Raw genomic sequence first — 12,464 nt, forward strand, 5'->3', positions numbered from 1 at the left:
ACACATTTCCTTAATTAGTGATTGATGGGGGAGGACCAGCCCAGGGTGGGAGGTGCCATTCTTGGGCTGGTGATCCTGGGTTCTGTAGGATTCATTGGAATCAAGGCAGTAAGCAGCAGTCCTCCATGGCTTCTACATCAGCTTCTACTTCTAGGCTCCTGCCCTGTTTGAGTTCTTGTTCTTATTTCTTTCAAAGAGGGATTATGATGTGGAAGTTTAACCCAAATAAACTTTTTCTTCCCTAACTTGCTTTTGGTCATAGTGTTTCATCACAGAAATAGTAATCCTAACTAAGATACGTTGTATTTATATTGATTAAATATATACTTTCTGTTGGTTGCTTGCTCTTAAATGATGTAGTATAATCATGTATAACATATTTATAGTATATTTGGTGTTATAAGTCATCAAAAGATGACTTATGACATTCAAAAGAGTAGGTACAGGATATACAAATACTTGAGGGGTTAGAAAACTACCATTACTCTCCTCACCTGTCTACCTGTGAGTATCAAGAGTTGTGATGCACATGGACACATTTCATAAATGGAAGAGGCCAGACCACAATTGTAAATACAACAATACTGTCTGGACAGTGTCTGAGCCTTCCTCTCTCACCTGGAAGAAGTGTGAGAAACATAGGCAGCATCAAAAGACTATTCCAGAACTTCATAAGATCAGCAGTGAAGACAAAATATCAACTCCTTTATCCATGTTATTAATGCGTGTTCAGGACAACTGTTGGCATCTTATAATTATCCTGGAGCCAATCCCCCGAGGACATCGAAGAAGACAGATAATAATGCTCGATTGTGGATGATACATATGCATCAACATTCTTTTTTTTAAACACAAAATAACATTTATTTAAAGACTCTAATGAGAATTTGGACTAGATGCTTTTAAAATTCTGAGTATTAATGCATCATCATCCTCAAATGAGCTGCATTCCTTTGACAAATTGTTTATACTTCAGTACATCATACTGAGAAACATGCACGCAATCTGTCAAAGGAGCACAGGTCATTTAAGAATGATAATACTTAATACATCTACATTTTCCATAAATGAGCATCTCCTGTCTTCCTTTTTCAAAAAGAAACAGAAGTCAAAGGCTTCAGTCTGCTTGATCCTGGACCTTGGCTCTAAGACCTGCTAGATAAAGTTACTGTGGATTGTTCTACAAATTACAATCTGCACCATTCCAAAAGTTAGAAAAAAAAATTAGAAAGGTAACATACACTAGGACAAGCCAGATTTGCAAAGTCAATGGTACTCACAATACTAATATATGCTGTAGATTATCTCAGAGGAGTACCATGCAGAACTGATTTTAGTAAAGAAAAGTTATGTGTGAAAATCTCTAGATCTATAGTCAGATCACAGTGTACAGTTATAGGAAGAGGAAGCCATGTATTCTCTGTTAGCTTGGCAGTGCTGAATGGATGAGCTGATTAATGTTAGAAGAAAAGAACCAAGCAGCACCAACTAATGGACCTTGAGAATCTGCAATCTTCTAGGTGGTAAAGCTGTTGGTTATCAAAATAACTACAGTTCATACCTCTGGGGAGAGTTAGCTTCACCCTGTCTGCTCAGCACCAACGCTTCCCCTCACAGGAGGTGAGTGGCAGTTTCAAGGCATTTTCTAGAGTAGATCTATCTGTTTCTCCAAGAGTGCTTTAAAACAAGCTAGCCATGTTAGTGGTTCAGCAAACCACTTTTTTTTTTAATTAATTTGAGTGTTTCTTATTTACATTTCCAGTGTTATTCCCTTTCCCGGTTTCTGGGCAAACATCCCCCTAATCCCTCCGCCTCCCCTTCCTTATGGGTGTTCCCCTCCCCATCCTCCCCCCATTGCCGCCCTCCCCACAACAATCACGTTCACTGGGGGTTCAGTCTTAGCAGGACCAAGGGCTTCCCCTTCCACTGGTGCTCTTACTAGGATATACATTGCTACCTATGAGGTCAGAGTCCAGGATCAGTCCATGTATAGTCTTTAGGTAGTGGCTTAGTCCCTGGAAGCTCTGGTTGCTTGGCATTGTTGTACATATGGAGTCTCGAGCCCCTTCAAGCTCTTCCAGTTCTTTCTCTGATTCCTTCAACGGGGGACCTATTCTCAGTTCAGTGGTTTGCTGCTGGCATTCGCCTCTGTATTTGCTGTATTCTGGCTGTGTCTCTCAGGAGCGATCTACATCCGGCTCCTGTCGGCCTGCACTTCTTTGCTTCATCCATCTTGTCTAATTGGGTGGCTGTATATGTATGGGCCACGTGTGGGGCAGGCTCTGAATGGGTGTTCCTTCTGTGTCTGTTTTAATCTTTGCCTCTCTTCCCTGCCAAGGGTATTCTTGTTCCCCTTTTAAAGAAGGAGTGAAACATTCACATTTTGATCATCCGTCTTGAGTTTCATTTGTTCTATGCATCTAGGGTAATTCAAGCATTTGGGCTAATAGCCACTTATCAATGAGTGCCTACCATGTGTGTCTTTCTGTGATTGGGTTAGCTCACTCAGGATGATATTTTCCAGTTCCAACCATTTGCCTACGAATTTCATAAAGTCATTGTTTTTGATAGCTGAGTAATATTCCATTGTGTAGATGTACCACATTTTCTGTATCCATTCCTCTGTTGAAGGGCATCTGGGTTCTTTCCAGCTTCTGGCTATTATAAATAAGGCTGCTATGAACATAGTGGAGCACGTGCCTTTTTTATATGTTGGGGCATCTTTTGGGTGTATGCCCAAGAGAGGTATAGCTGGATCCTCAGGCAGTTCAATGTCCAATTTTCTGAGGAACCTCCAGACTGATTTCCAGAATGGTTGTACCAGTCTGCAATCCCACCAACAATGGAGGAGTGTTCCTCTTTCTCCGCATCCTCGCCAGCATCTGCTGTCACCTGAGTTTTTGATCTTGGCCATTCTCACTGGTGTGAGGTGAAATCTCAGGGTTGTTTTGATTTGCATTTCCCTTATGACTACAGATGTTGAACATTTCTTTAGGTGTTTCTCAGCCATTCGGCATTCCTCAGCTGTGAATTCTTTGTCTAGCTCTGAACCCCATTTTTTAATAGGGTTATTTGTCTCCCTGCGGTCTAACTTCTTGAGTTCTGATTTATTTGAGTTAATTTTATCCCCAGCCACTTTGCTGAAGTTGTTTATCAGCTTTAGTCGTTCTCTGGTGGAACTTTTGGGATCACTTAAATATAGTATCATATCATCTGCAAATAGTGATATTTTGACTTCTTCTTTTCCGATCTGTATCCCCTTGACCTCCTTTTGTTGTCTGATTGCTCTGGCTAGAACTTCAAGAACTATATTGAATAAGTAGGGAGAGAGTGGGCAGCCTTGTCTAGTCCCTGATTTTAGTGGGATTGCTTCAAGTTTCTCTCCATTTAGTATAATGTTAGCAACTGGTTTGCTGTATATAGCTTTTACTATGTTTAGGTATGGGCCTTGAATTCCTATTCTTTCCAGGACTTTTATCATGAAGGGGTGTTGAATTTTGTCAAATGCTTTCTCGGCATCTAATGAAATGATCATGTGGTTTTGTTCTTTCAGTTTGTTTATATAATGGATCACGTTGATGGTTTTCCGTATATTAAACCATCCCTGCATGCCTGGGATGAAGCCTACTTGATCATGGTGGATGATTGTTTTGATGTGCTCTTGGATTCGGTTTGCCAGAATTTTATTGAGTATTTTTGCGTCGATATTCATAAGGGAAATTGGTCTGAAGTTCTCTTTCTTTGTTGTGTCTTTGTGTGGTTTAGGTATAAGAGTAATTGTGGCTTCATAGAAGGAATTCGGGAGTGATCCATCTGTTTCAATTTTGTGGAATAGTTTGGATAATATTGATATGAGGTCTTCTATGAAGGTCTGATAGAATTCTGCACTAAACCCATCTGGACCTGGGCTCTTTTTGGTTGGGAGACCTTTAATGACTGCTTCTATTTCCTTAGGAGTTATGGGGTTGTTTAACTGAGCAAACCACTTTTTTAAAAGGAGACTCACTAAGACACTTTAGCCAAAGGTCTTTGAGTGAGTCCACTAATGAAAGATTAAAAACTCCAAACCTTACCAAGTTGTTGATTTAGATTGGTAGAATCCTCCTTCCTTTGTCTATGTCACCAGCCACTCACTCCTCTTCTTAATGAGAACAAGAAGGAGTGATTATACCTCCTGGGGCTGTGCCATTTATGCCGTCTGAAAGGCACTCAAATGAGTGGCACATTATCTCACACATCTGGAGTTTACCAAATTAGCCAATTATGCTGGAGCTCATAAAAATGAGGCCTTAAATGTCATTTAACTAGAAAATATTATAATCACCAAGTGCTCTGATTGTAAGATGATACTTGGTGCAGCATCAGTGGTTACGGAAAACAAATCGCAAAGCAAAACACAGTTCCAATGCTCTCCCCAAAGCAACCACATACTTTCTACAGCAATACTTTCTGAAGAATACCATATTTCGGAAGGCACCAGCAATCAACATGTTTCTCATTTGAAGCTGAGTTTAATCTAACCTAGTTGTTTCCTAGTTACTGGCTTTGAGCATACCAATGCCCAAGAATTATTGTCATAAGAGAGCTAAAGATCATACAAGATGAGAGCAGACTGACTAAAAACCACGAACTTATGCACTTGGCTGTGAGGAATGTGGCATGATTGGATCAAGTCCTGAGTTGCCAGGGACTTGAGGTGGTGCCACAGGATCACCAAGATTTGGTTGACTGAATATATATTACTAGTTGGGGGCTTATTGTCACTTAAGGGAGAGACAAAGGATGATTTAAATTGCTGTGTGATTTGAAAGCAGAAATGCCAAAAAAATTATATAATAGCTACTTGAATGGTATAGCTTTATACCTACTATTTCTATATCATCCTTTTAATCAATAAGTGATAAGATGTGGTCTTGTAGTGAAAAGTAACACAAGAAGAGAAAGAACATAGTTGTGACATGGTCATTAGCTTCTCTGATCTTCAGTTGCCTCATACAAAACGTAAAGTCATGTGCTGGGATGCTGGGTTGGCAATAACATTCAAGAAAAACCAGTACACTGCGTGCAACGTTGATGAAGTTATAGATTGTTACATGTCTTCTTCTCATGTCCTATCAGAATAAGTTAAGTTCTGTTAAATTCCCATTTTTCTCTTCATTTCAGGAAGAATAGATACCAGAGCAATGGTGGAAGAATAGGGGCAGACCATCCTGGATTTGCTAACATAATCCCCACCTCTTTCCCCTGACCTGAAACACTTCAATCCTCTGCCCTCCTGCTTCCTTCTGAGGAGGAATAAGAGCTTCTTCTCCTGTGAGGACCACCTTCTGCCATGGCACAAACAGACCGGGATACCAGGCAGGTTCTTCGGTAAGCTTGCATGTGAATTGGATTGGTGTTAAAGGTCCCTAATGGAGTGGGCCGTGCCTTTTACCTTTTAGGATTACTGTATCTCAGTAGATGGACCTATTTGGCTAGTTTATTTGTGAGACCAGAGAGAGAGGAAGAATCACGGCGATAAAGGAAGTGCTTTCAGTGACAGGGACAAATCTCTTATATTCATTTTTCTGAGTTTCCCTTTCTACATGAGATGCAGCAGTCTCATTGGCGAAAGCAGATTATGAGAATTACAAACTATGAAAGTTTCCAGGATTTGTAAAGCTTAATTTTTTTTTAAATTAAGTGGCTCTTGAAAAGCTGGAATGAAAAAAGCCAATTCTTTAACAAAAACAGAAGCTATGCATCTAAGAAGAAGATACGGAGTAGGATAGAGCCTGCAGTGGCTAAGAATGGTCTTCTTTACAGTGTGCTGAAATCTAGACACACAGCTGAGAAAGGCAGCGCGGCCCCTTCACACTCCTACGTAGGGGATGGGGTGTGCAGAGCGTAAGTATACTAAAATTTTAGTCGTTACACTTTCACCCCCTCTAACCTAGAGAGACGTGACCAAATGAATCAGAGCTCTTCTTTCGGATCTCAAACAGGGCTATGCGTGCCCTCATATGGAAACTGTCCCTGAGTACACTCAAAAACCCAAGTAGAGAGATAAAAATCTTTTACTTCTACTAAAAAAAAGATTAATGATATATATTAAAATTTTTCTTTTTCTTTTATTCAGTTTTGTTTGTTGGTCTCTGTTTAGTTTAAAGCTATTAAGTGATTGTGTTGGGCATCAAAATCAACATGCTGCCTTTTCCTTTGTATTTTCTTTAATTTAACAAATATTTCTATTTCTAAGAACAGAGCCCTCTGATCTTTGGGCAACAGCATGTCCAGATCTGCAGGCACTGCAGAGAAATGCCAATTTGCTGCAGAAGCAATTATACGTACAGTATAGGAAAAGGCCAATTTTGTTATACAAGGACCACACACTGTGTGTTTGCTGTATTATTTGATATCAAAGCAGAGACATCAGTTTTCCCTAAAACATAACTGAAGTACGGAGCCTGGCTCAGGATCCCCGAATCTAATTCAGGGATATCCATTACCGTTTACAGAGCTTGCTAATGTTAACAGGACTCTTTCTGTAAAGGGACATCTATGCAACTAGATAATACACGACGGATGATTTCTTTAATTTTATGTATCTATTGAGCAGAGTAGGCATGATTTATAACCCTTATCATAAATACAAGTATGCTGGCAAATGTTTGACTCCTTGTTATCACATTACAGAGAGTGTGGACCACAGCATGACTCATCTCCTCTGTTTGATTTACAGCCGTATAGCACAGCTAGGAAGACTTCAAATCACATATTTAGTAGACTTACACTGTCTCTCCTCAGACCGAACATTGCACTGGAAATGCAAAGCTAAATGAGAAATGGCCTTCAGGGAAACATTAGTTTGAGGGCTTAGGATGCTCACGACAGGGCATATTTTATCCAGCGTATGTATGGGGACGGAAGAGAGAAAAGGTGGTCAGGGGTGGTGAAATGTGAAGTCTTCTGAATGAAGAGGGTGGATTGGGTGTTCCAGGAAGACAACTTGCAGAAACTCTAAGAGTGAGAGCTGAGAAGCCCTCGCACCACTGGCTTTTCCTATAGCACAACTGCGTATGAAAATGAGCCTGAAGAGGAAAGTGCACGAGCGGGCAATAGCTCTGTACACCATGACAGGAATTTGAACTTTAGACCACAGGACAGGTTTTTACACGCTCCCCAAACACTTTGCTGATACAATCATTGAAACAGTGTGGTACTGGTGCAGATAGATCGTTAGAACACAGAATCCCTGCACACAGATAGACAACGCAATGAAACTATAGGGCATGGAAACATGCCGAGAGCCAAGACGGGAGCACACACAAGTTTGTCGATTGGAGTGTAGAATCCACACTTGCTGAATGAAGGGTAGGTTTGTCCAGGTGATTTTGGATAATTAATTAATCTTTTAATAATGAAATGTAATGCTTACACACAAGACTATAAGAAGAATTGCTGGATAACTTAAAAATGTCAATATGAAATGCCAGAGAAAAACTTTATTATCTTGGGGTTGAGAATGTGATATATTGGGCTGGAGAGATGGCTCAGCCATTAAAGGATAGGCTCACAACCAAAAATATAAGAGAATGTGATTTTTTTTTATTCCTTTAGTGTGATGGTTCTATATAGCTCAAAGGAAAAATATATGTTATCAAAAATCATGATATGGGACTAAACTCTAAAAACTCTAAAAACACTAATAGATTACAGCTAGTAACATGAAAGTCAAATGAGGAAAAAAGCTTTTGATATTTGTAACAAAGAATTTTGTATACAAAATAATCTGTACTAATTCTGAGTCAATAATAATACAAAAAGGACTGACCCAAGAAAAATGGGTAAAAGCTACAAACCACTAATTCATGCAAAAATTACCCCAATGATTTAAAAGTGTGTTGAGTGGCAGTAATATTTAAAATAACTTTATTTCTTATGCATCAGATGATAAACAGGAGATGCAAGCTAGTGACAGTTTCCCCAAATAATTTTCATAATGTCCCACTTTCAGAGAAGGATAAGAAATGAGAATTTTTATATATTAAGGACACAATGCTAGTCTGTACATAAAACAGTAATTTTTTAGTATTTATAAAATAAAATGTATGATCAGTTGGTCTTATAAGTTCACAGAAATATAAAATATGTAAGCATATAAATGAGTATGTTTATAATAGCAAAGATATGGGAAAAACACAAAGAGATTCATTTTATAAACTGTAGTTCACAGATAAATTATTTTGTTGGCAGGCAAGATATTCATGATAGAGTTTTTATTGAAATAATAATCAAGCAGAATGGCATTGAAAATGTCACCCAATAAATAAGGTATTGCATTCAATGGTGAGTTGCCTTGGGTTTCAGCCTGAGTAGACCTGGATTTGCATCCTATCCCTAACACTTATTGATAACCTTTTGAAATCTTAGTTCCTTTACTGTCCTACCTCATAGAGTTGCACGGAGAATTCTGAGTATGTATAATATTATTAAAATTGATGCTGATGTAGACACACTTGCTGAAAGTCCTGACAACCCAAGGTGGAAAGAGAGAACCAGCTTCCACAGGTCGTCTTCTGATCTCTACATACATGCTGTGATTTGTGTGCACATGGGTGTGCATACACATGCACACAATGGATCTCACCTTAACTAGAAAACAGTGTTTTGAGGGAAGTGACCCACACCCAGAAAGATAAACACTGTGTGTTTTCTTGTTTTTGTGGTTCTTGGTTCTTATGTTTTCTTTGACCGAGGGACCTGTTTCTTTTCCCTTGTCCTCGATCCTGAGATTCTTCCTTTCATGCCTTATAGTCTACTAGTGAGTCTTCCTTCTGAGGTTTGTGTTCGACACCCTTAACTTTTGCAGACTTATTTCAGGTTGGTATTCTTGAGTAATTCTATTTCTGCTTTCATGTCTTATTTTCATTATTTCGTTCAACTGTTTGCTCTTTCACAGACTTCATTGTGGGATTTATCCATTCTTCCTTAAAGTCCTTGAACATGCTCAGAACTTCTATTTTTGAAGTCCTTCTCCTGTGCTTCTGCTGAATTGCGTATCTCAGGGTCTGGTGCGATAAGGTTCTGACTTCTGGAGGAGGCACATTGTATTGGCTATTCATTGGTGCTTTGTGCTGGGGCCCAAGCATCACTTGAGGTGTTTCTTGGGGTCAATACCTGGGCTTTGTCTGTTCTTTGGTTACTCTTGTCCTGGATCCTAGGCAAGTGTGGTAGCTTTGTAGTCCCAGAGAGAGACTGTGCTTCTGAAGATCTGATTGTGATAAGGGACTGGACAAGGAGGAAAGGCGGAGAGGGACCATGGCAAAGAGGGAGTCTGGGATCTGCACCAAGAGGTGGAGTCCCCTGGCAATGACGGTGGTATGGGAATGGGCTCCTGTGAGGTAGCTTCTACAGGACTAAGAGCAAGTCTGGAGAGATGGTGATAGAAAACAGGAAGGACAGTGAAAATCATCTACATGAGTCCAAGTCCAGGACAGTCACTGAGGGGTCCCTGCTAGAAAGCATTTCTGAGAATGAGTGGCTGACTCTAGGGAATGGAGGTGGGCTAGAGAGGAAGGCTGAGAGCGTCCTTGATTACAGATTCTTACACCTTTATGTAAACAAGGAGTGAATTTGTGTATTATGTTCAAGTCTCAAAGTAAAAACAACTATTATGTTTAGATAATAGAATTGAGAAAACTTTTTATCTCTAGGACCAGAAGTCATAAATTGCCTTTAACTCATCAGATTGGTTACTAATATTCTGCGTAGTGGTTTCCACTATATGCACATTTGCTTTTCGTTCAAATTAGGAAAATATATAACAAAATCTGGAACGCGCTTTGAAGAATGTTTCCCCTAGTAAGACTAGGGCAGGAGAGCAAACTATGAAAACCGAGAAAAACTGTCAAGTAGAAATGCATTAAGATGACCATATCAATATACAGACCATGTTCAAAAAAATATCACGTACCCCTCTGTTCGGAAGATCACCTGAAAGCTGTCTCTTAAGCTTTTATAACTCTGTGGGTCTGTTACACTTCTCTGAACCTGGAACCTAGAAAGGAATCAAGAAACAGAAAAACACATATTAAACATTTGGCCAACTTTTTTTTTTTTGTGCTTCAAGAATTTTGAAAATTTAGCATTTCCAGAGTAATCTATAATATTTTCATCATTACTATAGATTTTTACTGCTTTATTGTTCTCCTATAACCTTACTACTGTTCATTTGTACTTTATGAGAGCTCAGGTTTCCTTTTCTCAGCCAAGCACAGAGGCGTTTAGATTGTGTGTGTGTGCGAAAAGCATTCACAGATGCCAGACATTGTCTTAATCTGAAAGATTAATCTGAAGATGTGTATGAAAAAATACACAGCACAATCCTTAATTAATGTTCCTCAATGGGTATTTAATACGCAGCCTAGAAGTACAGAGGAATTAATACAAGTTAGATTCTGAGTGTGAACTTGACATTAACTGTGGCAGACAGGCGCTTGAAGACTTGCAGGTGCACGGTGGACTACGATTTACCATTGCGACTGCGCCGTGGGACAAGGTCTCTGCACAAGTGCGTTGGTGTGCACAGAGCTGTTGCTCAGGGAAGTCAGCTAGTTCCATTTCTGAAAACTGTCCCTTTGTCTTCTCTTTTCATGGTGTAATCATTTATCTTCCACAGAAGCACACCGAATGCAGAAACAATGGCAGCCTAACTTTTCTTCGTGCTTATTTGTAAAGGTGTGGTGATAAATCTTAATCACATGCTGCTCTCCGTCCATTCTCTAGTTTATTTGGTTTGCTCATCGCTCATTTTCAGCTCTTTATTCTAGATTCTGATTTAAGGCCATTCTCCCTCTTCTGCTTCCTGCCACAATTCCATCTATTTCCTTTTTTTCCTTGTAGGTACGTCTCAGAACTACCCTTTATATTATCCAGTTCAAAACAGTTTTCATATCATAATGATAGTCGTTCTTCCTCCTCCTCCTCCTCCTCTTCTACAGATAATGTTCCTCGAAGTTACAGTCCCTGGGGGATTATGCTGAAAACCCAGACTCATGCAGACTAGAGTGAGTGCTTCCTGCTGCTTGAACACAGTGGGCAACTGAACTAAAGATTTCATAAAGTGTAAAGTTGAGAATTCGGGGGAGCAAGGCTGCATCTATGTAGGAATGTGTCAGCTGAATCTCCCAGGAAAGTTCCTGGCACAAACAAATCCCCAAACTAATAGTTCATTGGTTGACTGGGTAGTTTAAAGGGAACTGTGGAGACAACTGAGAGGACAATTATGAAGAATGAACTTCTGTAGGAGCATGTACCAGAATGCAGAGGCAGCAGACATGTGATGAAAGGGATGTGAATTTGGGGTAGTCTCTTTTGTCTTTAACTCATTTTTGGTTGATATTTTAACATGTTCTGCTCATCTTTAGCCAGAAAGTTATATCTACAACACTGTGCTGATTACTGTTAAACTTTAGTGCCATGGTCATCTTAACTGTGCGGGGCTTTTAGTCAAAGTCGCAGCTACACTGGCACAATCATTTTAGAACTGTAGTTTCTGAGCAAGAATGGTGTTCTTAAATTTAAATTGTGCAGAGCTGTGCAGGTAGCTCAGCCTATAAACCCCTTGCTGAGAAATCATAAGAACCCACCTTCTATCCCCAGGACCCATGTGAAAAGCCAGGCATGGTAGTACACACTTGGATTTCTGGCAATGGGGAGGTGGAGGCAGGAGGATTCCTGTGTCTTACTGGATAACCACTCTTACCTGCTTAGTGAGCCCAAAACTAGTGAAAAACATTGCCTCGAAAAAATCAAGGTGGACTGAACTTGAGGAATGATATATAAGGTTTTCCGTGGCCTCCATGTGCACATGCACACATGATCCTGCACATATATGTGCTCCTACATATGTAGGAATACACATATACACACATACAAGCATACATGCACACACAAAAACTAAATTATATAGAACTTATCAGAAGTGCATGAGCCGGGGTAGCTGGCTTACTCAGACTGTTTAAGATGCAGAGGCACCCACATCTCTGTGTATATATCGTTGGCTTGAAACAGTAAGAGGTCTATCTAGTATAAGAACAGACTTTGATGGTTTGGGCATTTCTGGACTATAGTCTGTATAGATGAGATAACTTCGTGTCTTAAAATAATTTAACACTACACAGAAAGCAATCCAATAGGAAAATTATGTGTAGGTTTGAACATCAAATAACCTGTGGCATATAGAACATTTTCCAAAATATGATTTTAGCTATTATCCAAATGAGCATTACCATCTCTGCATTTGCACATCTGTAGCCAGTGTTCATTGCTGATAATTATAATTTTTCTCAGTTCAGTTGAGAAATCAGACTCTTCTAGTGAGAATTACTTAAAACCTATTCATTTATGGCAAAACCATTACATGCACATATATGTTTCTCATAATATCTGTAATAATCATTCACTAAACATTTTTACCTCCG

At 39.5% G+C, this 12,464-nt stretch overlaps 1 protein-coding gene across 2 annotated transcripts in view; it reads right to left on the reverse strand.

Moving 5' to 3' along the window:
- The window catches only part of Slc25a21 (solute carrier family 25 member 21), a 499,458-nt gene that overhangs the window by 134,848 nt on the left and 352,146 nt on the right, over positions 1 to 12,464 (reverse strand). For both annotated transcript variants that reach the window (NM_133614.3, XM_039111745.2), the window contains exon 3: positions 9,956 to 10,039. In NM_133614.3, coding sequence (NP_598298.1) covers positions 9,956 to 10,039 — 84 coding nt within the window. The remainder of the gene's footprint in view (positions 1 to 9,955; positions 10,040 to 12,464) is intronic.

This window comes from Rattus norvegicus, chromosome 6 (assembly GCF_036323735.1).
Source record: "Rattus norvegicus strain BN/NHsdMcwi chromosome 6, GRCr8, whole genome shotgun sequence".
NCBI lineage: Eukaryota > Metazoa > Chordata > Mammalia > Rodentia > Muridae > Rattus > Rattus norvegicus.